The sequence below is a fragment of the Oncorhynchus gorbuscha genome, linkage group LG18 (genome assembly GCF_021184085.1).
Source record: "Oncorhynchus gorbuscha isolate QuinsamMale2020 ecotype Even-year linkage group LG18, OgorEven_v1.0, whole genome shotgun sequence".
NCBI lineage: Eukaryota > Metazoa > Chordata > Actinopteri > Salmoniformes > Salmonidae > Oncorhynchus > Oncorhynchus gorbuscha.
Window position 1 is genome coordinate 44,562,393 of NC_060190.1, and position 27,359 is coordinate 44,589,751.

Consider the following 27,359-nt stretch of genomic DNA (forward strand, 5'->3'; position numbering starts at 1 on the left):
GAGGGCAATTTCTTTTTAACTAAGACAAAATAATTTATAACTGAATTTTTCCAGTACAATATACAGTGCATTTGGAAAGTATTCTGACCCCTTGACTTTTCTCATGTTTTGTTACGTTACAGCCTCATTCTAAAATTGATTACATTTTTTTCCCCCTCATCAATCTACACCCAATACCTCATGATAAAAAAGTTAAAACAGGTTTCTTGAAATGTTTGTAAATATATTAAAAATAGAAAACTGATCACATTTACATAAGTATTCTGACCCTTTAATCAGTGCTTTGTTGAAGCACCTTTGGCAGCGATTACAGCCTTGAGTCTTTTTGGGTATGGCACCACAAGCTTGGCACACCTGTATTTGGGGAGTTTCTCCCAATATTCTCTGCAGATCCTATCAAGCTTTCTCAGCTTGAATGGGGAGTGTCTCTGCGCAGCTATTTTCAGGTCTCTCCAAGGATGTTTGATCAGGTTCAAGTCTGGGCTCTGGCTGGGCTACTCAAGGACACGAACCCTTTCGCACGTGTGATCGTTCTACAGTGATTAGAATGCTTATTTAAAATGCTTATTTAGAACGGGCAGTTTTCAAATGACGCAACAATCATCATCAATTGAGCTGGCTACACTTTTTTTCAGAAACTATTTACACAAACACAGTCCTTACAAAATTAAGTCCAGAATGTGAGCAGTTTATATCATCCAAATGGAAAAATGTAGGCTACATTTGTCCTAGCACTAACTGAGGAAAGATTGACACAACTCAAGCAGTCATATTTTCTAACTCTCGGTTGACATAAACTACGATATGAATTAGCTAATAGCAATTACTATGTATAATTAATCAACTCATGGGTGAGCTCACCATTGATCGAAATAATAAAACACTTTCTAGTAATCGAAAGTAATCCGACGATGATTAGTTTCAGCGTGCAGCCATGATTTTTTTTCCTCACAGAAACCAAAGATAATAAGAGAAGACAAGATGAGTTTGGTCTGTTTATAGTATGCATGTTGAAGGGATGTCGTCTACCATCGTTCACATCCCACCATTCACTTCCTGAAGTTCTCAAAAAATGAGTGAACCCTTACTCACCTCAATTTGTTAAAGCATCTTTGGTCCGACAGACGATCACGTGAAACCCATAATGCATTGTATGTCAACAAACATGGCTCCACACATAGCTGGAATTAGCTTAGCTCATAATAATCAGTACAACCTTCAAAAAAGTATTTTACACACATGCAGTTGTGGCCAAAAGTTTTGAGAATGACACAAATATTAATTTTCACAAAGTCTGCTGCTTCAGTTTGTATGATGGCAATTTGCATATACTCCAGAATGTTATGAAGAGTGATCAGATGAATTGCAGTTAATTTCTAAATCCCTCTTTGCCATGCAAATGAACTGAATCCCCCAAAATCATTTCCACTGCATTTCAGCCCTGCCACAAAAGGACCAGCTGACATGTCAGTGATTCTCTCTAACACAGGTGTGAATGTTGACGAGGCTGGAGATCACTCTGTCATGCTGATTGAGTTCGAATAACAGACTGGAAGCTTCAAAAGGAGGGTGGTGCTTGGAATCATTGTTCTTCCTCTGTCAATCATGGTTACCTGCAAGGAAACGTATGCCGTTATCATTGCTTTGCACAAAAAGGGCTTCACAGGCAAGGATATTGCTTCCAGTAAGATTGCAACTAAATCATCCATTTATCAGATCATCAAGAATTTCAAGGAGAGCGGTTCAATTGTTGTGAAGAAGGCTTCAGGGCGCCCAAGAAAGTCCACCAAGCGCCAGGACAGTCTCCTAAAGTTGATTCAGCTGCGGGATCGGAGCACCACCAGTACAGAGCTTGCTCAGGAATGGCAGCAGGCAGGTGAGAGTGCATCTGCATGCACAGTGAGGCGAAGACTTTTGGAGGATGGCCTGGTGTCAAGAAGGGCAGAAAAGAAGCCACTTCTCTCCAGGAAAAACATCAGGGACAGACTGATGTTCTGCAAAAGGTACAGGGATTGGACTGCTGAGGACTGGGGTAAAGTCATTTTCTCTGATGAATCCCCTTTCCGATTGTTTGGGACATCTGGAAAAAAAGCTTGTCCGGAAAAGACCAACTTGAGCGCTACCATCAGTCCTGTGTCATGCCAACAGTAAAGCATCCAGAGACCATTCATGTGTGCGGTTGCTTCTCAGCCAAGGGAGTTGGCCCATTCAGAACTTTGCCTAAGCACACAGCCAAGAATAAAGAATGGTACCAACACATCCTCCGAGAGCAACTTCTCCCAACCATCCAGGAACAGTTTGGTGACGAACAATGCCTTTTCCAGCATGATGGAGCACTTTGCCATAAGGCAAAAGTAATAACTAAGTGGCTCGGGGGAACAAAACATCGATATTTTGGGTCCATGGCCAGGAAACTCCCCATTGAGAACTTGTGGTCAATCCTCAAGAGGCGGGTGGACAAACAAAAACCCACAAATTCTGACAAACTCCAAGCATTGATTATGCAAGAATGGGCTGCCATCGGTCAGGATGTGGCCCAGAAGTTAATTGACAGCATGCCAGGATGGATTGCAGAGGTCTTGAAATAGAAGGGTCAACACTGCAAATATTGACTCTTTGCATCAACTTCATGTAATTGTCAATAAAAGCCTTTGACACTTAGGAAATGCTTGTAATTATACTTCAGTATTCCATAGTAACATCATACAAAAAATATCTAAAGGCTCTGAATATCTAAAGGCTCTGAAACAGCAGACTTTGTGGAAATATTTGGAATGCATGATTTATCACCGGAAATTGAAACGTGAATAAAACGTGAATAAAACAGTAAGTATATCAAAAACAGTAAGTATATCAATTACCACAACATTTTTGGATAGTGATTTATTGATACAAATTGTGCACGCAGGCAATCACGTAACCTCTCACTCCCACTCTGCGCCATTCAGTGTTGTTGTTTATGTATGTAGCTAGTGAGCTAAGCTGTAGCATTAGCAATGTCTTTCAAAAGGAGACAACTCACAAATGCGGAAATTCTGGAGATGTAAAAAATGTATAACAATGAGTCAGTCAATGAGTCAATCAGATTCTGACAGTGAGGAGCTGCCCCCCAGCCATTGAGAACCCTGAATCTGACGACCCCTTGTCCACTGACAAAGTCCTAGTCTCCCTTTGAAGGTGGTGATGGAGGCAGACTGACAGTGGATGAAGTACAGGAGTTCTGTGGTAGCTGGAAGGCTGCCAGCCATTTCACCCCTCCTGGCCCTGCTGTTTGCTTTGATGAGTCTCAGTCTGGAGTGCAACTGCCCTTGCCATTTCCATCTGAGGCAGAGCACTTGAAGTTGTTTCTGCAGAGGAGCTGGTGGGAGACATAGCAGAGACCAATCACTATGCCTTGGAGCTACAGGAGAAGAGAGAGCCAGGAGTGGGGGGGGACAATCACAATTAGTGAAATATATACCTTCCTGGTGAAAGTCCTTCTCATGGGGATAGTAAAGAAGAACTCCCTAAGGATCTGTGCTACAGTGTTCTCTATGTTTGCAACTCCCTCCTTTGCAACTCCCTTCTTTGCCACCCTCTTTTCCCAAGACGGCTTCCTAGTTCTGCTCCGATGACTGCATTTCATCAACAATGCTACTGCCATCCTAAATGTCCCGTTATACAAAATAAGAAATGTCAACAGCTGGCAGTAAAGTGGCATGACAAACGAGACGTACATGTCCTCTCCACTGTCCATACAGCAACCATGTCAGCCACAGGGAAGGTGGACCACCTGACGGGAGAGAGAGAAATCAAACCAGACTGTGTTTGACTATAACCTCAAAATGGGGGCAGTGGATAAGGCGGACATCATAAACAGCTTTGTGGAATGCACTCAGAAAACGACTAAGTGGTATAAGAAGATAACTTTCAAGGGAATCTTCAAAATACAACAAGCCAATACTTCAGACGCAATTAGCATGGTTTTACAGAGCCAATATAATAATGTACCTAGCTACATAAGCACGATTGAATATAACACCACCATAAAGGTTATGAAATGAGTAATGTTACCTTTTGTGTCCGTGGTTCTAAGGAATATACACAAATATATTATGCTCTATACACACAGTGAGCTACAGTAGAAACGGTATAACACGACATACAGAAACTATTTATAACGTAATAAGGCACTTACTTTGAAAGAAAGGCAGTCTGGATTTGAACATGGGTGTCTGTAATGACGCCTCTAGCACTGAGATGCTGTGCCTTAGGAGTCATAAGGCTAGGGTAGCTTCAAAATACAATACATGCTGATACTTCTCTGATGCAATTAACATTGTTTTCCAGAGCTAATAGAAGAATGTAGCTAGCAACCTAAGCATTGAGAATAACACCATAAAGGTTATGAAATAAGTAACGTTACCTCGTGTGTCCACGGTTATAAGGAATATACGCAAAAATATTATGCTACAATAGAAACGACAGAACACGACATGCAGAAACTAATATAACGTGATAAGGCACTTACTTTGATAAAACACACACATTTCCAAAGTTATTATTGGTAACGAAAACAACTTTGACTGCGATGCAGATGAACAAATGTCTGCAGACGTGAACTGCACAAACAATTGGGAAGTGTTTGGGGAATTTTGTCTAGGGCAGAAATGTCCCAAAAATTAATTGGTCCACAAAAGTAAAAATGACTACTTTTATGTGAATGAATGAGGCGGAACACACCTCAATTCAAACTTTTCTTAGAAAATAAAAATGCCCAGTCAGTGGTGTCAGAAACATTATGTACAAAATAAGTTACAAATAACCAAAAAAAAAACGCAAAATTGGTTTGGGGATCGCAAAATGCCAGCCATCCTCTCCGGCACCATTCTTGTTGATGACGATTACTGTAAGAATTCTTTCCAAATAATTCCAAATATTGAACATTAACAAATCAGGAATATGATTGTGGTCAGATTTGCCAAATGGAGGGCAAGGGATAGCTTTGTATGAGTCTCTGTGTGTGGAGCAAAGGTGGTCCAGAGTCTTTTTATATTTTTTCATTGTTCATTTTTTCCGTCCAGCTCCCTCCAAAGATTTTCTATTGGGTTCAGATCTGGAGACTGGCTAGGCCACTCCAGGACCTTGAGATGCTTCTTACGGAGCCACTCCTTAGTTGCCCTGGCTGTGTGTTTCGGGTCGTTGTCATGCTGGAAGACCCAGCCACGACGCATCTTCAATGCTCTTACTGAGGGAAGGAGGTTGTTGGCCAAGATCTCGCGATACATGGTCCCATCCATCCTCACCTCAATACGGTGCAGTCGTCCTGTCCCCTTTGCAGAAAAGCATCCCCAAAGAATGATGTTTCCACCTCCATGCTTCACGGTTGGGATGGTGTTCTTGGGGTTGTACACATCCTTCTTCCTCTAAACACGGTGAGTGGAGTTTAGACCAAAAAGCTCTCTTTTTGTCTCATCAGACCACATGACCTTCTCCCATTCCTCCTCTTTGATCATCCAGATGGTCATTGGCAAACTTCAGACGGGCCTGGACATGCGCTGGCTTGAGCAGGGGGACCTTGCGTGCGCTGCAGGATTTTAATCCATGGCGGCGTAGTGTGTTTTCGTTGAGACTGTGGTCCCAGCTCTCTTCAGGTCATTGACCAGGTCATGCCATGTAGTTCTGGGCTGATCCCTCACCTTCCTCATGATCACTGATGCCCCACGAGGTGAGATCTTGCATGGAGCCCCAGACCAAGGGTGATTGACCGTCATCTTGAACTTCTTCCATTTTCAAATAATTGCGCCAACAGTTGTTGCCTTCTCACCAAGCTGCTTGCCTATTGTCCTGTAGCCCATCCCAGCCTTGTGCAGGTCTACAATTTTATCCCTGATGTCATTACACAGCTCCCTGATCTTGACCATTGTAGAGAGGTTGGCGTCTGTTTGATTGAGTGTGTGGACAGGTGTCTTTTATACAGGTAACGAGTTCAAACAGGTGCAGTTAATACAGGTAATGAATGGAGAACAGGAGGGCTTCTTAAAGAAATAGGAACAGGTCTGTGAGAGCCGGAATTCTTACTGGTTGGTAGGTGATCAAATACTTATGCAATAAAATGCAAATTAATTACTTAAAAATCAAACAATGTGATTTTCTAGATTTTTGTTTTAGATTCAGTCTCTCACAGTTGAAGTGTACCTATGATAAGAATTACAGACCTCTACATGCTTTGTATGTAGGAAAACCTGCAAAATCGGCAGTGTATCAAATACTTGTTCTCCCCACTGTACATATATACACACACTGTTTGATGCTCAGCTCTCTCTTTCTGTCATCAGGTGGTGAAACCAAGACTGTGAAAACAGTATAGACCTGTCTGTGTCTCACTCTCTCGCGTGCTCTCTCCCTCTGTGTGTGTGTGTGTGTGTGTGTGTGTGTGTGTGTGTGTGTGTGTGTGTGTGTGTGTGTGTGTGTGTCTAAGGCCATGTTTATTTAGGAGTGCTGTTTGATGTGGAGATCTGAGGTGTGTATGTGTTGCTGGTTTGGTTTTTTCAGTTTTCATGACAGAGGAACAGCTTGAAGCCGACACAGTTTATCACATATATTGGGTGGTAATGAGAGGGGAGGAGCAGCTGTCTGTCTGTGGTTGTCATGGTTTTAGTGGGATGCCTCACAGCCTGTCTTTCCGAGCAACACATTTGAGCTCTGTTGCAGTGCTTCAGAGGCCTTTTGAGCCCTGCTAAGAGGGGAAAAAATTGAGGGAAAAAAACTACTTAGTGGGGTCGTCTAGCTTGCTCCACTTTGGTCTACATTACGATTCCTTGACTGTGAGCTCATGAAGTGAGTCGGTGGGTCATAGTCCTGCTTTGTGATGCGTAGATAGTATTTCCTTCTAATACAGCGCAGAGCTCCAGCTAAGATCAGGAATGCCAAACAATGTTGCAAATCATTAAATGCTCTAGTTTACCAGGTCACCCTCTGAGCAATCTCTCTGCCCCTTTTCCCGGAGTCCGAGTGGGAATTCTGAGAAGAAGCGTCCACAGAATTCCCTCATGTCTCCCACAGCTGACTGACTGACTGAGGAGGAAACTGGAGAGAACCTTCACCACAGGCTGTTTACCTGTCAGACACAGAGAGCGAGAGATTGCGTGTTTTTACCTGGGTTTCCATTAGCCGTTAATTGCCAGCTTTTGCACAATATTGCTTTTTATTAAGTGATGGAAATACCAGTCGAGCTAAATACATTTGACCGTCATGCTTATCGGTCTAATAAGTTCATTTGCATAATTTTGTGGATTTAAATTGTCCTGTGTGTATTTTCGTTAGTCGTTATGTATCTTATTTATTCAACACAGCTATCAAAACAGGAAGTGGGAAATCTGAGTTTTCTTTTTTAACTCACCCCTATCGATTACACAGTGGGATATGGGTCAAGATCACTTCCAAAGGCTTCCACTAGATGTCAACCGTCTTTAGAAACTTGAATGAGGCTTCTACTGTGAAGTGGGACCGGATGCTCTGAGTCAGTGGGGAGAACAAGTATTTGATACATATTTGATATACGTATTTGATACCTACTTACAAAGCATGTAGAGGTCTGTAAATTTTATCATAGGTACACTTCAACTGTGAAAGACAGAATCTAAAACAAAAATCCAAAATCACATTGTATGATTTTTGAGTAATTAATTAGCATTTTATTGCATGACATAATTATTTGATACATCAGAAAAGCAGAACTTAATATTTGGTACAGAAACCTTTGTTTGCAATTACAGAGATCATACATTTCCTGTAGGTCTTGAACAGGTTTGCATACACTGCAGTAGGGATTTTGGCCCACTCCTCCATACAGACCTTCTCCAGATCCTTCAGGTTTCGGGGCTGTCGCTGGGCAATACGGACTTCATAACAATCGGAAATCTGTATTTTTGGATGACGATTTTGACGATTTTTAAATATTTAAAATGTGAAGAATTTAAAAAAAAATGTTATTTAACGAGGCAAGTAAGTTAAGAACACATTCTTATTTTCAATGATGGCCTATGAACGGTGGGTTAACCTGTCTAGGACTGGGGTTAACCTGTCTAACCCCGTTCCGCTTGCGGAACCCCTCGCCAACAGCCAATGCAGGGCGCCAAATTCAAATCAACAGAATTCTCATAAATCTAAATTTCTCAAACATACAAGTATTAGGCACAATTTTAAAGATAAAATTCCCTGGTAATCCAGCCACAGTGTCTGATTTTAGAAATGCTTTACAGCGAAAGCTCCACAAACGATTGTTAGGTCACCACCAAGCCACAGAAAAACCCAAACAAGAGAGGAGTCACAAAAAGCACCAATAGAGAGAAAATTAATCACTAACCTTTGATCTTCATCAGATGACACTCATAGGACTTCATGTTACACAATACATGTATGTTTTGTTTGATAAAGTGAATATTTATATCAAAAAATCTCATTTTACATTGGCGCGTTATGTCCAGTAGTCCTGAAACTTGCGGTGATTGTGCAGAGCTACATGAATTCACAGAAATACTCATTATAAATGTTGATGAAAATTCTAGTGTTATGCATGGAACTTTAGATACATTCCTCCTTAATGCAACTGCTGTCAGATTTTTCTGTAAAGATTTTTTAAAAACTTTACAGAAAAAGCAATCTGAGAAAGGCGCTCAGAGCCCAAACCAGCCAGAGAAATATCCGCCATGTTGGGTAGTCAACATTATTCATAAATAGCATTATAAATATTCACTTACCTTTTGATGCTCTTCATCAGAATGCACTCCCGGGAATCGCAGTTCCACAATAAATGCTTGTTTTGTTCGATAATATCCATCATTTATGTCCATTTATGTCCAATAGCTTCTTTTGTTAGGGCGTTTGGTAAAAAATCCAAAACAGTGATATGGTCCAGTCGGACAAAACGTTAAAAAAGTTATATTACAGGTCGAAGAAAGTTGTCAAACTACGTATAGAATCAATTTTTAGGATGTTTTTATCATAAAAGTAAAAAATAATGTTCCAACCGGAGAATTTCATTGTCTGTAGAAAAGCCATGGAACGAGAGCTAACTCTCGTGACCGCTCGTCATGAGGCTGTGACACTCTGCCAGACCACTGACTTAAAGAGCTCTCATCCGGTCCCACTTCACAGTAGAAGCCTCATTCAAGTTTCTAAAGACGGTTGACATCTAGTGGAAGCCTTAGGAAGTGATCTTGACCCATATCCCACTGTGTATTCGATAGGGGTGAGTTAAAAAAGAACTTGGATTTCCCACTTCCTGTTTTGATTGTTTCTCAGGTTTTTGCCTGCCATATGAGTTCTGTTATACTCACAGACATCATTCAAACAGTTTTAGAAACTTCAGAGTGTTTTCAATCTAATACTAATATGCATATATTAGCATCTGGTACTCAGTAGGAGGCAGTTCACTCTGGGCATTCCAAAAGTGAAAATGCTGCCCCCTATCCCAAAGAAGTTAACTGCCTTGTTCAGGGGCAGAACGACAGATTTTTACCTTATCAGCTTGGGGATTCAATCTTGCAACCTTACGGTTAACTAGTCCAACGCTCTTATCCACCTGCCTCACAAGGAACCTGCCTGTTACGCGAATGCAGTAAGAAGCCAAGGTAAATTGCTAGATAGCGTTAAACTTATCTTTATAAAAAACAATCAATCAATAACTACACATGGTTGATGATATTACTAGTTTATCTAGCGTGTCCTGCGTTGCATATAATCGATGCAGTGCGCATTTGTGAAAAAGGACTGTCATTGCTCCAACGTGTACCTAACCATAAACATCAATGCCCTTCTTAATATCAATACACAGAAGTATATATTTTTAAACCTGCATATTTAGCTAAAAGAAAGGTTAGCAGGCAATATTAACCAGGTGAAATTGTCACTTCTCTTGCGTTCATTGCACGCAGAGTCAGGGTATATGCAACAGTTTGGGCCGCCTGTCTCATTGCGAACTTATTTACTAATTTGCCATTATGACATAACATTGAAGGTTGTGCAATGTAACAGCAATATTTCGACTTAAGGATGCCATCTGTTAGATAAAATACAGAACGATTCCGTATTTCACTGAAATAATAAACGTTTTGTTTTCGAAATTATAGTTTCCGGATTCGCCCATATTAATGACCCAAGGCTCGTATTTCTGTGTGTTATTATGTTATAATTAAGTCTATGATTTGATAGAGCAGTCTGACTGAGCGATGGTAGGCACCAGCAGGCTCGTAAGCATTCATTCAAACAGCACTTTCGTGCGTTTTGCCAGCAGCTCTTCTCAATGCTTCAAGCATTGCGCTGTTTATGACTTCAAGCCTATCAACTCCCGAGATTAGGCTGTGTAACCGATGTGAAATGGCTAGCTAGTTAGCAGGGTACACGCTAATAGTGTTTCAAATTTCACTCGCTCTGAGACTTGGAGTAGTTGTTCCCCTTGCTCTGTATGGGTAACGCTGCTTCAAGGGTGGCTGTTGTTGATGTGTTCCTGGTTCGAGCCCAGGTAGCGGCGAGGAGGTGGATGGAAGCTATACTGTTACACTGGCAATAATAAAGTGCCTATAAGAACATCCAATAGTCAACGGTATATGAAATACAAATGGTATAGAGAGGAATAGTCCTATAATTCCTATAATAACTACAACCTAAAACTTCTTAACTGGGAATATTAAAGACTCGTGTTAAAAGGAACCACCAGCTTTCATATGTTCTGAGCAAGGAACTTAAACATTAGCTTTCTTACATGGCACAAATTGCACTTTTACTTTCTTCTCCAACACTTTGTTTTTGCATTATTTAAACCAAATTGAACATGTTTCATTATTTATTTGAGACTAAATTGATTTTATTAATGTATTATATTAAGTTAAAATAAGTGTTCATTCAGTATTGTTGTAATTGTCATTATTACAAATAAATCAATAAATAAATTGTCCGATTTTAATCGGTATCGGCGTTTTTTTGGTCCTCCAATAATCGGTATCGGCGTTGAAAAATCATAATCGGTCGACCTCTAGTGTTTTCCTAGGTGCGCTGTTTTAGAATGTTTTTCCCGCAAATGTTTTGATTGTAGGTGGACGTCCTAATGAGTTATGCACGCAATGCCTATGGGTCAGGTAAATTTCTCAGTTGGACAGTAAATTAAAATCTTCCTAGTCAAGTTGTCTGGCATGACATTTTCCTAACGGAATCCCTGGTGTGTATGTACAATATGTCTGTGTGTGTGTGTGTGTCCAGTTTCCACTTAAGTATTTTGTATGTCAGGTAGACAAACAAGACTGTTTGTGTTACTATAAGCTACTTGTTTTGTGTTAAAGGAGTTGTATTTCTCAGTCGGCCCGTCTGCTCCCCTGTGGTATCCTACATTCATCTGCCGTTTGACTCCATTTTGACTCCTAGTTTGATCTGATCCTGGTGGACGTTTTTTTTCTTCTGCCCCATAGCCAGAGATGGAACATCATCTTTTTTCGACTAACACACACACACACACACGCTACACATTACAAAGGGCCGCTCTGTCCAGAGAATTGTGCTCTAAGGGAATAGATCAAAGCACCTCCCTCTATGTTCACTCTCTACTTTCTTTTCTTTCTCTCTCACACTCCCTCCCTATGTTTTCCTTTCGCGCTCTTTCTGTCTTTCTCCACAACCACTTCCTCTTATTTGTTTGTCTGACCCTGTTTTTGGACTGCATGGTGTAAACCATATCAGAGAGAAAAGGGGGCAGAAACAGCTATTAGCTTGAGGAGAGCTTAGAGGAAGAGAGGGAGGGTTGGAGAGAGTTGGAGTCCCCACCTCTCTCTTCTCACTCCCCTGCTCTAGCTAGCCTTATTTGGTCACTTTACTGCTGCTATGACTAGAGAGAGAGAAAGTGGGAGGATGACACATTGTTCTTTTTTCAAAATTTCGCTTTGAGGAGAGCGAGAGAGCTCTCATCTAATCTGAGGTCAAAGAAGAAACCAGGCCTGAGAGACAGGGGGCGTGGGTGGCCCGTATGGTGGCAACCCCGCATCCCCCACAAGGCGGGGATGTCCCCAACCGTTTTTTTTTTTTTACGGTATTGAAAATCAAGACTGTCAGTATATCATACTGTCAGTATACGGCATAAAAGCCTAGTTTAGACTTCTGAATACAAGTTCCGTATGAAGTTGGCCCCGAGATATGGGATCTGGTACTGACGATAGGTACTTTGTACTGTTATGAGCCGAGTTGCATTACAAAAGAAGTGTAAGTTATATCATATCTACAGTATGTAATATCTCCAGTATGCAAATACATTTTTATGGCCTCCACTGGTTATAATACCCCTATCTAGCGGAAAGGATTGATGTACTTGTGTATTTTGGGTTCATCAGTGGAGCTCTTTGTCACTGCAACAGTACAGTATGTTTGAACTGCTTGTTGATTAGGTATTCCAGAAGAGGAACTCTGTTTGGTTGGGTTAGCTGAGACCACATGCAAATCTGAGTAGCTGTTTCTCTCAGCCTGCTTCCTATCGTGGCTATGGAAATGACAGGTAGAATCACAGTACTATCAGGACTGGCCCGTTGTATGGCGTTATGTACAGTGACTGAACACTGCCTGTCATATCTCACCATGCACTACAGTACACAAATCAAATTGTACTAGTCACATGCTTCGTAAACAACAGGCGTAGACTAACAGTGAAATGCTTACTTAAGGGCCCTTCCCAACAATGCAGAGAGAGAACATTTTATAATTGAAAAACAGAAAAATAACACATTGAATAAATACACGATGAGTAACGATAACTTGGCTATATACACAAGGTAGCAGTACCAAGTCAATGTGCAGGGGTACAAGGTAATTTAAGTAGATACAGTTGAAGTTGAAAGTTTACATACATTTAGGTTGGAGTCATTTAAACTTGTTTTTCAACTACTCCACAAATTTCTTGTTAACAACCTATAGTTTTGGCAAGTCGGTTAGGATATCTACTTTGTGCATGACCCAAATAATTTTTCCAACAATTGTTTACAGACAGAGATTATTTCACTTATAATTCACTGTATCACAATTCCAGTGGGTCAGAAGTTTACATACACTAAGTTGATTGCCTTTAAATAGCTTGGAAAATTCCAGAAAATGATGTCATGGCTTTAGAAGCTTCTGATTGACATCATTCGAGTCAATTGTTCATCCACCTCTGGCCTGCTCGCCTCCCTACCACTGAGGAAGTACAGTTCCCGCTCAGCCCAGTCAAAACTGTTCGCTGCTCTGGCTCCCCAATGGTGGAACAAACTCCCTCACGACGCCAGGACAGCGGAGTCAATCACCACCTTCCGGAGACACCTGAAACCCCACCTCTTTAAGGAATACCTAGGATAGGATAAAGTAATCCTTCTCACCCCCCCCCCCCTTAAAATATGTAGATGCACTATTGTAAAGTGGCTGTTCCACTGGATGTCATAAGGTGAATGCACCAATTTGTAAGTCGCTCTGGATAAGAGCGTCTGCTAAATGACTTAAATGTAATGTAAATGTAATTGGAGGTGTACCTGTGGATGTATTTCAAGGCCAACCTTCATCTCAGTATCTCTTTGCTTGACATCATGGGAAAATCAAACAAAATCAGCCAAGACCTCAGAAAAAAAAATGTAGACCTCCACAAGTCTGGTTCATCCTTGGAGCAATTTCCAAATGCGTGAAGGTACCACGCGTACTATTGTTTGTACAGATGAACAAGTATGAACACCATGGGACCACGCAGAGACAACAAAGTCAAGGTGGCCATCACAAAGCCCTTACCTCAATCCTATAGAAAATGTGGGCAGAACTGAAAAAGCATGCGCGAGCAAGGAGGCCCACAAACCTGACTCGGTTACACCAGCTCTGTCAAGAGGAATGGGCCAAAATTCACCCAACTTATTGTGGGAAGCTTGTGGAAGACTACCCAAAATGTTTGACCCAAGTTAAATCAAATCAAATGTTTTTATATAGCCCTTCGTACATCAGCTGATATCTCAAAGTGCTGTACAGAAACCCAGCCTAAAACCCCACAAAGCAAGCAATGCAGGTGTAGAAGCACGGTGGCTAGGAAAAACTCTGTAGAAAGGCCAAAACCTAGGAAGAAACCTAGAGGGGAACCAGGCTATGTGGGGTGGCCAGTCCTCTTCTGGCTGTGCCAGGTGGAGATTATAACAGAACATGGCCAGGATGTTCAAATGTTCATAAATGACCAGCATGGTCAAATAATAATAATCACAGGCAGAACAGTTGAAACTGGAGCAGCAGGATGGCCAGGTGGACTGGGGACAGCAAGGAGTCATCATGCCCGGTAGTCCTGAGTCATGGTCCTAGGGTTCAGGTCCTCCGAGAGCGAGAGAGAAAGAGAGAATTAGAGAGAGCATACATAAATTCACACAGGACACCGGATAGGACAGGAGAAGTACTCCAGATATAACAAACTGACCCTAGCCCCCGACACAAACTACTGCAGCATAAATACTGGAGGCTGAGACAGGAGGGGTCAGGAGACACTGTGGCCCCATCCGATGACACCCCCGGACAGGGCCAAACAGGAAGGATATAACGCCACCCACTTTGCCAAAGCACAGCCCCCACACCACTATAAGGATATCTTCAACCACCAACTTACCATCCTGAGACAAGGCCGAGTATAGCCCACAAAGATCTCCGCCACGGCACAACCCAAGGGGGGGCGCCAACCCAGACAGGAAGATCACATCAGTGACTCAACCCACTCAAGTGACGCACCCATCCTAGGGACGGTAATGAAAGAGCCCTAGTAAGCCAGTGACTCAGCCCCTGTAATAGGGTTAGAGGCAGAAAATCCCAGTGGAAAGAGGGGAACTTGCCAGGCAGAGACAGCAAGGGTGGTTCGTTGCTCCAGAGCCTTTCTATTCACCTTCACACTCCTGGGCCAGACTACATTCAATCATATGACCCACTGAAGTGATGAGTCTTCAGTAAAGACTTACAGGTTGAGACCGAGTTTGCGTCTCTCACATGGGTAGGCAGACCATTCCATGAAAATGGAGCTCTATAGGATAAAGCCCTGCCTCCAGCTGTTTGCTTAGAAATTCTAGGGACAGTTAGGAGGCCTGCGTCTTGTGATCGTAGCGTACGTGTAGGTATGTACGGCAGGACCAAATCAGAGAGATAGGTAGGAGCAAGCTCATGTAATGCTTTGTAGGTTAGCAGTAAAACCTTGAAATCAACCCTTTCCTTGACAGGAAGCCAGTGTAGGGAGACTAGCACTGTAGTAATATAATCTAATGTTTTGGTTCTAGTCAGGATTCTAGCAGCCGTATTTAGCACTAACTGAAGTTTATTTAGTGCTTTATCCAGGTAGCTGGAAAGTAGAGCATTGCAGTAGTCTAACCTAGAAGTGACAAAAGCATGGATTCGTTTTTCTGCGTCATTTTTGGACAGAAAGTTTCTGATTTTTGCAATGTTACGTAGATGGAAAAAAGCGGTCCTTGAAACAGTCTTGATATGTTCTTCAAAAGAGAGATCAGGGTCCAGAGTAACACTGAGGTCCTTCACAGTTTTATTTAAGACGACTGTACAACCATTAAGATTAATTGTCAGATTCAACAGAAGATCTCTTTGTTTCTTGGGACCTAGAACAAGCATCTCTGTTTTGTCCGAGTTTAAAAGTAGAACGTTTGCAGCCATCCACTTCCATATGTCTGAAACACATGCTTCTAGCGAGGGCAATTTTGGGGCTTCACCATGTTTCATTGAAATGTACAGCTGTGTGTCATCTGCATAGCAGTGAAAGTTAACATTATGTTTTCGAATGACATCAACAAGAGGTGAAATATATAGTGAAAACAATAGTGGTCCTAAAATGGAACCTCGAGGAACACCGATATTTACAGTTTATTTGTCAGAGGACAAACCATTCACAGAGACATACTAATATCCTTCCGACAGATAAGATCTAAACCAGGCCAGAACTTGTCCGTGTAGACCAATTTGGGTTACCAATCTCTCCAAAAGACGGTGGTGTTCGATGGTATCAAAAGCAGCACTAAGGTCTAGGAGAACGAGGACAGATGCAGGGCCTCGGTCTGATGCCATTAAAAGGTCATTTACCACCTTCACAAGTGCAGTCACAGTGCTATGATGGGGTCTAAAACCAGACTGAAGCATTTCGTATACATGGTTTGTCTTCAGGAAGGCAGTGAGTTGCTGCGCAACAGCCTTTTCTAAAAATCTTGAGAGGAATGGAAGATATAATATAGGCCGATAGTTTTTTTATATTTTCTGGGTCAAGGTTTGGCTTTTTCAAGAGAGGCTTTATTACTGCCACTTTTAGCGAATTTGGTACACATCCGGTGGATAGAGAGCCATTTATTATGTTCAACATAGGAGGACCAAGCACAGGAAGCAGCTCTTTCAGTAGTTTAGTTGGAATTAGGGTCCAGTACGCAGCTTGAAGGTTTAGAGGCCATGATTATTTTCATCATTGTGTCAAGAGATATAGTACTAAAACACTTGAGTGTTTCTCTTGATCCTAGGTCCTGGCAGAGTTGTGCAGACTCAGGACAACTGAGCTTTGAAGGAATACGCAGATTTAAAGAGGAGTCTGTCATTTGCTTTCTAATAATCATGATCTTTTCCTCAAAGAAGTTCATGAATTTATTACTGCTGAAGTGAAAGCCATCCTCTCTTGGGGAATGATGCTTTTTAGTTAGCTTTGCGACAGTATCAAAAAGGAATTTCTGATTGTTGTTATTTTCCTCAATTAAGTTGGAAAAATAGGATGATCGAGCAGCAGTAAGGGCTCTTCGATACTGGACGGTACTGTCTTTCCAAGCTAGTCGGAAGACTTCCAGTTTCGTGTGGCGCCATTTCCGTTACAATTTTCTGGAAGCTTGCTTCACAGCTCAGGTATTTTCTGTATACCAGGGAGCTAGTTTCTTATGAGAAATGTTTTTAGGGGGTGCAACTGCATCTAGGGTATTGCGCAAGGTTAAATTGAGTTCCTCAGTTAGGTGGTTAACTGATTTTTGTCCTCTGACGTCCTTGGGTAGGCAGAGCGAGTCTGGAAGGGCATCAAGGTGGAACAAACTCCCTCACGACGCCAGGACAGCGGAGTCAATCACCACCTTCCGGAGACACCTGAAACCCCACCTCTTTAAGGAATACCTAGGATAGGATAAAGTAATCCTTCTCACCCCCCCCCCCCCTTAAAAGATTTAGATGCACTATTGTAAAGTGGCTGTTCCACTGGATGTCATAAGGTGAATGCACCAATTTGTAAGTCGCTCTGGATAAGAGCGTCTGCTAAATGACTTAAATGTAAATGTAAATCAAGGAATCTTTGTGTTGTCTGTGAATTTATAGCACGACTTTTGATGCTCCTTGGTTGGGGTCTGAGCAGATTATTTGTTGCAATTGCAAAAGTAATAAAATTGTGGTCCGATAGTCCAGGATAATGAGGAAAAAGATTACAGTTTTTCTCAATTACTAAAACCTTAAAACCCATTGGCTGAACAAAGTTCTCAGTTGCCTGGACTCATTTGGCTAATTATGCAGTCTGTTGTCAATACCTTAAACCATTTCACTTGATAAAACACCATAACTCTAAACACATTCTCATTCTCACAACTGCACTCTAATGCACATGTCATCCATACTGGTAAACACAAGTGGCAACAATCAAATACAAATAGAAGGTTGAAGGTGGGAAGGAGAAAGTCTGAGAATTGATAATGTAGTACAATGCATTGTAGGCTGTATACTGTACACTGGATGAATTGTATGGCCCTGAACATTGTGCTTTCCATTTATTAACAGTACTGACTGCTCAATAGATTTTGACTGGTTGTAGGTTCATGTCAACAAAGAACAAGAATTACAGTATCACAGAGACAAAGGACAAGTTTGTGAGATGCAGGGTACTGTAAAAATAGAGGTACAAGGAGGAGGAAGAACAAAAAACAAAATTGCAAGGAGCATAGCAGAGTAGTAATTTCTGATCAATTTTGAGCTACTATGATAGAACATGTTTTCGTTCATCAAAGGACAATGACGGAAAAATATATTTTTTTTAGATAAAAAATGTACTTCTCCCAGAGAATTGTATGTTTTGAACAATGTGTTTTCTATTTTTCGGTGTATTGTTTACTGACTGCTTGAGAGTGTATATCATTTTGATCACTTTGTTTATGATTTGAGAGCAGTGTTTGATTTTGAACACAGGTAAAACTGTTTTGAGGCAAGTGGTTCATTTTGCATGAGGAGTCAGAGGTTATGTAAATAGTGCTTGAAGATGAGGTTTTGTGTTTAATGTTTTCAGGAAATGGAGCAAGGTTTTACAAATTGTGTTTTAGCAATTGAGAAAAACTAAGATCCACAACATGTATTCCATGGGACAAAACTAGGTCCAGAGTATGACTGTGACAGTGAGTAGGTCCAGAGACCTGTTGGACAAAACCCACTGAGTCGATGATGGCTCCGAAAGCCTTTTGGAGTGGGTCTGTGGACTTTTCCATGTCAATATTAAAGTCACCAAAGATTAGAATATTATCTGCTATGACTACAAGGTCCGATAGGAATTCAGGGAACTCTATGAGGAATGCTGTATATGGCCCAGGAGGCCTGTAAACAGTAGCTATAAAAAGTGATTGAGTAGGCTGCATAGATTTCATGACTAGAAGCTCAAAAGACAAAAACGTCTTTCTTTTTGTAAATTGAAATTTGCTATCGTAAATGTTCGCAACACCTCCGCCTTTGCGGGATGCACGGGGGATATGGTTACTAGTGTAGCCAGGAGGTGAGGCCTCATTTAACACAGTAAATTCATCAGGCTTAAGCCATGTTTCAGTCAGGCCAATCACATCAAGATTATGATCAGTGATTAGTTCAATTTAAAGGCAATGCTACCAAATACTAATTGGGGGTGCTTTGCTGCAGGAGGGACTGGTGCACTTCACAAAATAGATGGCATCGTGAGGGAGGAAAATTGTGGATATTTTGAAGCAATATCTCAAGACATCAGTTAGGAAGTTAACGGTTGGTCGCAAATGGGTCTTCCAAATGGACAATGACCCCAAGCATACTTCCAAAATGGCTTAAGGTCAACAATGTCAAGGTGTTGGAGTGGCCATCACAAAGCCCAGACCTCAATCAAATAGAACATTTGTGGGCAGAACTGAAAAAGTGTGTGACCAAGGAGGCCTACAAACGTGACTCATTTACACAAGCTCTGTCAAGAGGAATGGGCCAAAAGTCACCCCACTTATTGTGGGAAGCTTGTGGAAGGCTACCCAAAATGTTTGCCCCAAGTTAAAGAATTTAAAGGCAATGCTACCAAATACTAATTGAGTGTACGTAAACTTCTGACCCACTGGGAATGTGATGAAAGAAATAAAAGCTGAAATAAATCATTCTCTCTACTATTTTTCTGACATTTCACATTCTTAAAATTAAATGGGAATCCTAACTGACCTAAGACAGGGAATTTTTACTACGATTAAATGTCAGGAATTGTGAAAAACTGAGTTGAAATGTATTTGGCTAAGGTGTATGTAAACTTCCGACTTCAACACTATGTACATTTGGTGGGGATAAAGTGACTAGGCAAGAATATAGACCATAAACCGTAATCGCAACGCATGTGTTGAGTCAACAGAGTTGGGTGGTCTGGGTAGCTATTGGTTAACTATTTAACTAACTATTTAGCAGTCTTATGGCTTGGGGGTAGAAGCTGTTGAGGGTCCTGTTGGTTCAAGACTTGGTGCATCGGTACTGCTTGCGGTATGGTGGGCATAGAGAACAGTTTGGGTGTGTCACACCCTGGTCTTAGTATTTTGTGTTTTCTTTATTATTTTGGTCAGGCCAGGGTGTGACATGGGTTATTTATGTGGTGTGTTTTGTCTTGGTTTCTGTAGGTTATGGGATTGTGGTATAGTAGAGTTGTCTAGGTAAGTCTATGGTTGCCTAGAGTGGTTCTCAGAGGCAGGTGTTTATCGTTGTCTCTGATTGGCAGCCATATTCTTTGAGTGTTTAGTGGGTGATTGTTCCTGTCTCTGTGTTTGTTTGCACCAGATAGGGCTGTTTTGTTTTTTTCACGTCACGTTACGTTTAGTATTTTTGTATTGTTCGTTATTATCTTTATTAAGGATGTATCGAGATAACCACGCTGCATTTTGGTCCTCCTCTCCTTCGACGGAAAACCTTAACAGGGTGGCTGGATTTCCATATTATTATTATTTTTAATCCATTATAAGGCTGTAACGTAACAAAATGTTGAAGAAGTCAATGGGTCTGAATACTTTCCGAAGGCCCAGTATACACACACACACACACACACACACACACACACACACACACACACACACACACACACACACACACACACACACACACACACACACACACACACACACACACACACACACACACACACACACACACACACACACACACACACACACACACATTGTGTTTACATGCTAATCACTGACAACTATGAGACAGTCTATAGAGAGGAGGTCAGAGATCTATGGTGCCAGGACAACAACCTGTCCCTCAACGTGATCAAAACAAAGGAGCTGATCGTGGACAACAGGAAAGGAGGGCCAAGCACGTCCCCATTCACATCGATGGGGCTGCAGTGGAGTAGGATGAGAGCTTCAAGTTCCTTTGTGTCGTTCACATTAACAATCTGTCATGGTCCAAACACACTAAGAGAGTCATGAAAAGGGCACGACAACACCAATTCCCCCTCAGGAGACAGAAGATTTGGCATTGGTCCTCAGGTCCTCAAGAAGTTCTACAGCTGCACCATCGAGGCATCCTGACTGGTTGCATCACCTCCTGGTATGGCAACTGCTCGGCATCCGACTGCAAGGCGCTACAAAGGGTAATGCGCACGGAAAAGTATATCACTGGGGCTAAGCTTCCTGCCATCCAGGACCTCTATACCAGGCAGTGTCAGAGGAAGGGCCTAAAAATGGTCAGACTCCAGCCACTCTAGTCATAGACTGTTCTCTCTGCTACTGCACGTCAAGCGCTACTAGAGCACCCAAGTCTAGGTCCAAAAGGCTCCTTAACAGCTTTTACCCCGCAAGCCATAAGACTCCTGAACAGTTAATCAAATGGCTACCCAGACTATTTGCATTGACCCCCCCCCCTCTTTTTTTTACCTCAATTACCTCGACTAACCTGTACTCCAGCACATTGACTTGGTATAGGTATTCCCTGTATATAACCTCGTTATTGTTATTTTACTGTTACTTTTTTGCTGTTATTTTACTGTTTATTATTTTGTTTTTGTATTTTGTTCTCCCTTTTCTCCCCAATTTTGTGATATTCAATTGCAATCAAATTACGATCTTGTCTCATCGCTGAAATTCCCCAATGGGCTCAGGAGAGGCGAAGGTCGAGTCCTCCGAAACATGATCGCCAAACCGCTCTCCTTAACACCTGCCCACTTAACCTGGAAGCCAGCTGCAACAATGTGTCGGTGAAAACACTGTTCAACTGACGACCAAAGTCAGCCTCCAGGCGCCCTGCCCACAACAAGGAGTCGCGAGAGCGCGAAGAGTCAAACCCTCACCTAACCCACTTAGACTGCTGCGCCACTCGGGATGCCTTTACTTTTTTGTAAATATTTTCTTAACTCTTTTTTGCATTCTTTTTTACATGTATTATATACAGTGCCTTGAGAAAGTATTCGCCCCCCTTGAACTTTGCGACCTTTTGCCACATTTCAGGCTTCAAACATAAAGATATAAAATTGTATTTTTTTTGTGAAGAATCAACAACAAGTGGGACACAATCATGAAGTGGAACGACATTTATTGGATATTTCAAACGTTTTTAACAAATCAAAAACGGAAAAATTGGGCGTGCAAAATTATTCAGCCCCTTTACTTTCAGTGCAGCAAACTCTCTCCAGAAGTTCAGTGAGGATCTCTGAATGATCCAATGTTGACCTAAATGACTAATGATGATAAATACAATCCACCTGTGTGTAATCAAGTCTCCGTATAAATGCACCTGCACTGTGATAGTCTCAGAGGTCCGTTAAAAGCGCAGAGGGCATCATGAAGAACAAGGAACACACCAGGCAGGTCCGAGATACTGTTGTGAAGTTTAAAGCCGGATTTGGATACAAAAATATTTCCCAAGCTTTAAACATCCCAAGGAGCACTGTGCAAGCGATAATATTGAAATGGAAGGAGTATCAGACCACTGCAAATCTACCAAGACCTGGCCATCCCTCTAAACTTTCAGCTCATACAAGGAGAAGACTGATCAGAGATGCAGCCAAGAGGCCCATGATCACTCTGGATGAACTGCAGAGATCTACAGCTGAGGTGGAACACTCTGTCCATAGGACAACAATCAGTCGTATATTGCACAAATCTGGCCTTTATGGAAGAGTGGCAAGAAGAAAGCCATTTCTTAAAGATATCCATAAAAAGTGTCGTTTAAAGTTTGCCACAAGCCACCTGGGAGACACACCAAACATGTGGAAGAAGGTGCTCTGGTCAGATGAAACCAAAATGGAACTTTTTGGCAACAATGCAAAACTTAATGTTTGGCGTAAAAGCAACACAGCTCATCACCCTGAACACACCATCCCCACTGTCAAACATGGTGGTGGCAGCATCATGGTTTGGGCCTGCTTTTCTTCAGCAGGGACAGGGAAGATGGTTACAATTGATGGGAAGATGGATGGAGCCAAATACAGGACCATTCTGGAAGAAAACCTGATGGAGTCTGCAAAAGACCTGAGACTGGGACGGAGATTTGTCTTCCAACAAGACAATGATCCAAAACATAAAGCAAAATCTACAATGGAATGGTTCAAAAATAAACATATCCAGGTGTTAGAATGGCCAAGTCAAAGTCCAGACCTGAATCCAATCGAGAATCTGTGGAAAGAACTGAAAACTGCTGTTCAAATGCTCTCCATCCAACCTCACTGAGCTCGAGCTGTTTTGCAAGGAGGAATGGGAAAAAATGTCAGTCTCTCGCTGTGCAAAACTGATAGAGACATACCCCAAGCAACTTATAGCTGTAATCGCAGCAAAAGGTGGCGCTACAAAGTATTAACTTAAGGGGGCTGAATAATTTTGCACGCCCAATTTTTCAGTTTTTGATTTGTTAAAGTTTGAAATATCCAATAAATGTCGGTCCACTTCATGATTGTGTCCCACTTGTTGTTGATTCTTCACAAAAAAATACAGTTTTATATCTTTATGTTTGAAGCCTGAAATGTGGCAAAAGGTCGCAAATTTCAAGGGGGCCGAATACTTTCGCAAGGCACTGTATATATATTTTTTACTGCATTGTTGGTTAAGGGGCTTGTAAGTAAGCATTTCACGGTAAGGTCTACACCTGTTGATTTGATTACCCTATCCATATTTCCTCCACTAATGGAGGAAATACACACGTCACATCCTCTCCCTCTTTGATCTGCGCTCAAAAGACTTATCAGGATATGAACCTAATTTTGAACTGTGTGTGTGTTTCAGCATGTAGCTCTGGGAAAATGATGATGCAAGTGTTTTGTGCACGTGTGGCTTTGTCGGTGTGTGCATCATTAGGCACCTCACTTAGCATTGTGTATTTATTTACATTGATCAATTGAAGTTCATCCTTAGTTCTTGTTTCAGCAACTTCAATATAGCTTCATTGACACCTCAATCCTAACCATCCTTCACCTCTGAAACTGTTATTCATTGTCTACACACACACACACACACACACACACACACACACACACACACACACACACAGCCAACGCTCCTCTCCCATGTATATAAAGACATGAAACATTTATTTTATGCAGATTTTCACACTGTATTCCTACTGTATTCTTCACATATTGTAGCTCACTTGTATATCTACTGCTGTACATATCCTTCTGAGTGTACAAAAAATGAAGAACACCGTTAATATTGAATTACACCCCCTTTTGCACACAGAACAGCCTCAATTCGACAGGGCATTGACTCTACAAGGTGTTGAAAGCGTTCCAACAGGGATGCTGGCCCATGTTGACTCCAATGATTCCCACAGTTGTGTAAAGTTGGCTGGATGTCCTTTGGGTGGTGGACCATTCTTGATACACACGGGAATCTATTGAGCATTAAAAAAACAGAAACAATGCAATTCTTGACAGGCGCCTGGCACATACTACCATACCCCATTAAAAGGCACTTAAATATTTTGTCTGGCCCATTCTCCCTCTGAATGGCACACACGCACACACACACACACACACACACACACACACACACACACACACACACACACACACACACACACACACAATCCATGTCTCAAGGCTTAAAAGTCCTTATTTAACCGGTCTCCTCCTTCGTCTACACTGGCACATGAAAAAGGGATCATAGCTTTTACCTGGATTCGCCTGGTCAATCTGTCATGAAAAGTTCCTAATGTTTTGTACACTCTGAAGTTTTGGTGGATATACGCATAGATTACAGTTAGTTAAATCAAATTGAATTATATAGCCCCTCGTTCATCAGCTGATATTTCAAAGTGCTGTACAGAAACCCAGCCTAAAACCCCAAACAGCAAGCAATGCAGGTGTAGAAGCACGATGGCTAGGAAAAACTCCCTAGAAAGGCCAAAACCTAGGAAGAAACCTAGAGAGGAACCAGGCTATGTGGGGTGGCCAGTCCTCTTCTGGCTGTGCCGGGTGGAGATTATAGCAGAACATGGCCAAGATGTTCAAAATGTTCATAAATGACTAGCATGGTCGAATAATAACAAGGCAGAACAGTTGAAACTGGAGCAGCAGCACGGCCAGGTGGACTGGGGACAGCAAGGAGTCATCGTGTCAGGTAGTCCTGGGGCATGGTCCTAGGGCTCAGGTCAGTTGAAACTGGAGCAGCAGCACGGCCAGGTGGACTGGGGACAGCAAGGAGTCATCATGTCAGGTAGTCCTGGCTCAGGTCCTCTGAGAGAGAGAGAGAAAGAAAGAGAGAAGGAGAGAATTAGAGAACGCACACTTAGATTCACACAGGACACCGAATAGGACAGGAGAAGTACTCCAGATATAACAAACTGACCCTAGCCCCCGACACATAAACTACTGCAGCATAAATACTGGAGGCTGAGACAGGAGGGATCAGGAGGACACTGTGGCCCCATCCATTACTGATGGTGTTATTTGGGTTATTAACTGGATTCATACTGACATCATTATTTGTGTACTTACATTTTTGCTGCAATTAGTAACAAAACGCATTTTGCTGGGCCTGCTATAACATCTGCTAAACTGTGTACGTGACCAATACACTTTGATGTGTCTCTCTGTTCAGACTGTCTGTTCAGGTTGTGTCCAATGAATCGGTACTCTGCTCAGAAACAGTTCTGGAAGGCAGCGAAACCTGGAGGAAACAGCACCACGGACACGGTCCTCCTCAACAAACTCCATGTGAGTGACTCCTCCACCTGACCCCTATACAACTGTCTTAACATATTACTGTATTAAATTATTATTATTATATACATTAATCAGTGGCATAATGACTCGTCGTCTCATATCCAACTAAATGAAGAAGAGTAACAATAGATGAGCCCTCTTTGGATAACTAATATAAACTCAACTCTAAACTAGCAATACTTTTAAAATCCAATACAGCTACATTACATTAGTAAAGCACTTACACGTGTGAAATACTACATCCTGCATTTCCCTTTAACAACAGACTTGTCTAGCTTGACAGGTACAGTAGCAGTCTTGGCCTCACCACCACTGTTTGAGGAGCTCTCTTAGAGAGGATAGATTTTCTGTCCCCACACTCGTTTGAGGGTGTTCTTATGGAGGATTATATATTTGATGAGGTAATGTTCAGGTCCTTTTATAGACATTTCTGAAGCATACTTTAGTTTCACTACTCCCGTCCCACCTTTCTCTCTCTCTCTCTCCTAAAACAAAACCATTTAAAGCCTTCTGGAATCTAACTACAGTCATAAAATGATAGATTCAAATCTTGCCTGTGTTACCATGGTGATGTGAGGACAGAGTTTTTGGTTCTAGCATTCCACTTGATGCTTGCAGGCAACAGCACATGCCGTTGCTACATTCTTTTTATTTGAGATTTCTGTCATAGAAAGTATTCCCTCCTACTCAAGTCCATATGTATAGTTATTTGTGCAAAAGCACAGCAATGTTGGTAGTAGCAATAATAATGTCTAACTCTTCACTCTTTCCCTCACTTATGTAGCATGCAGCGGATTTGGAAAAGAAGCAAAACGATTCGGAAAATAAAAAGTTGCTCGGAACGGTGATTCAGTATGGGAACGTCATTCAGGTGTGTGTGTGTGCATATTCATTGTCTGCAAGACCGATGTCTGGCTTGAACTAACGGCCGAATGTCACGTCATCAATGAAGCAGATTCATGTCATAATGAGTAACTGTCTCAACACATTCAGTTACAGCTCACATCTCATATTCCAAATTTGTGGCCAATAATGTCATCGTAGCCCACATATTTCTACGGGGTTTTAAAGTGAGGAAAGCATTTTGAGGCTTTCCATCCAATATATTTAGCTGGTTCCAAACTTGGTGAGGAGAGACTGGGAGCCCTGGAGGCATCCATGTGGTTTATGTGTGTTTATAAATAGAACAGTAACGTGGGAGGATCTAGATAGTGTTTTTCTAGCTTCAGAATTGAGCATATTCTTTTCTCAGTCATAACCTTTCAGTCATAGACTGCTCTGAGAGACTCAAATGTTTTGCATGCTCATAAGGGCAGCGAAAGCCCACACAACACAAGAATAAATCATATGAAGACGATGAAGTGCACAAGTAAAACTGTTCAGTATGTTTGTATCACAAAAATGACAGACACAATATTATATGATAAGTTACAATAACTTATATGTTTGCTGTATTCCCCCAGCTCCTCCATTTGAAGAGTAACAAGTACTTGACTGTGAACAAGCGTCTGCCAGCGCTGCTGGAGAAGAACGCCATGAGAGTGATGCTGGACACGGCCGGGAACGAAGGCTCCTGGTTCTACATTCAACCCTTCTACAAGTTGCGCTCCATAGGAGACAGTGTGAGTTATATATGGTTCTAAAGCTCCACTTCATAGGAGACAGTGTGAGTTCTACTGTATCTATATCATGGTTCTACAAGCTGCGCTCCATAGGAGACCGTGTGAGTTCTATCTACAGTATATGGTTCTGCTCCATAGGTGTTACTGTGAGTTCTATCTATTTAAGCAATAAGGCCAGAGGGGGTGTGGTATATGGTCAATATACCATGGCTCAGGGCTGTTCTAGGGCACAACGCAACACAGAGTGCCTGGATACAGCACTTAGCTGTATATTGGCCATATACCACAAACCCTGAGGTGTCATACCCATG

General features: G+C 41.9%; 1 protein-coding gene across 4 annotated transcripts in view; it reads left to right on the forward strand.

Annotated features, from left to right (window-relative positions):
* LOC124003822 (inositol 1,4,5-trisphosphate receptor type 1) overlaps positions 1 to 27,359 on the forward strand; it is a 179,561-nt gene that overhangs the window by 36,105 nt on the left and 116,097 nt on the right. For all 4 annotated transcript variants that reach the window (XM_046312419.1, XM_046312421.1, XM_046312422.1 and 1 more), the window contains exons 4-6: positions 25,302 to 25,417; positions 26,211 to 26,297; positions 26,890 to 27,048. In XM_046312419.1, coding sequence (XP_046168375.1) covers positions 25,302 to 25,417; positions 26,211 to 26,297; positions 26,890 to 27,048 — 362 coding nt within the window. The remainder of the gene's footprint in view (positions 1 to 25,301; positions 25,418 to 26,210; positions 26,298 to 26,889; positions 27,049 to 27,359) is intronic.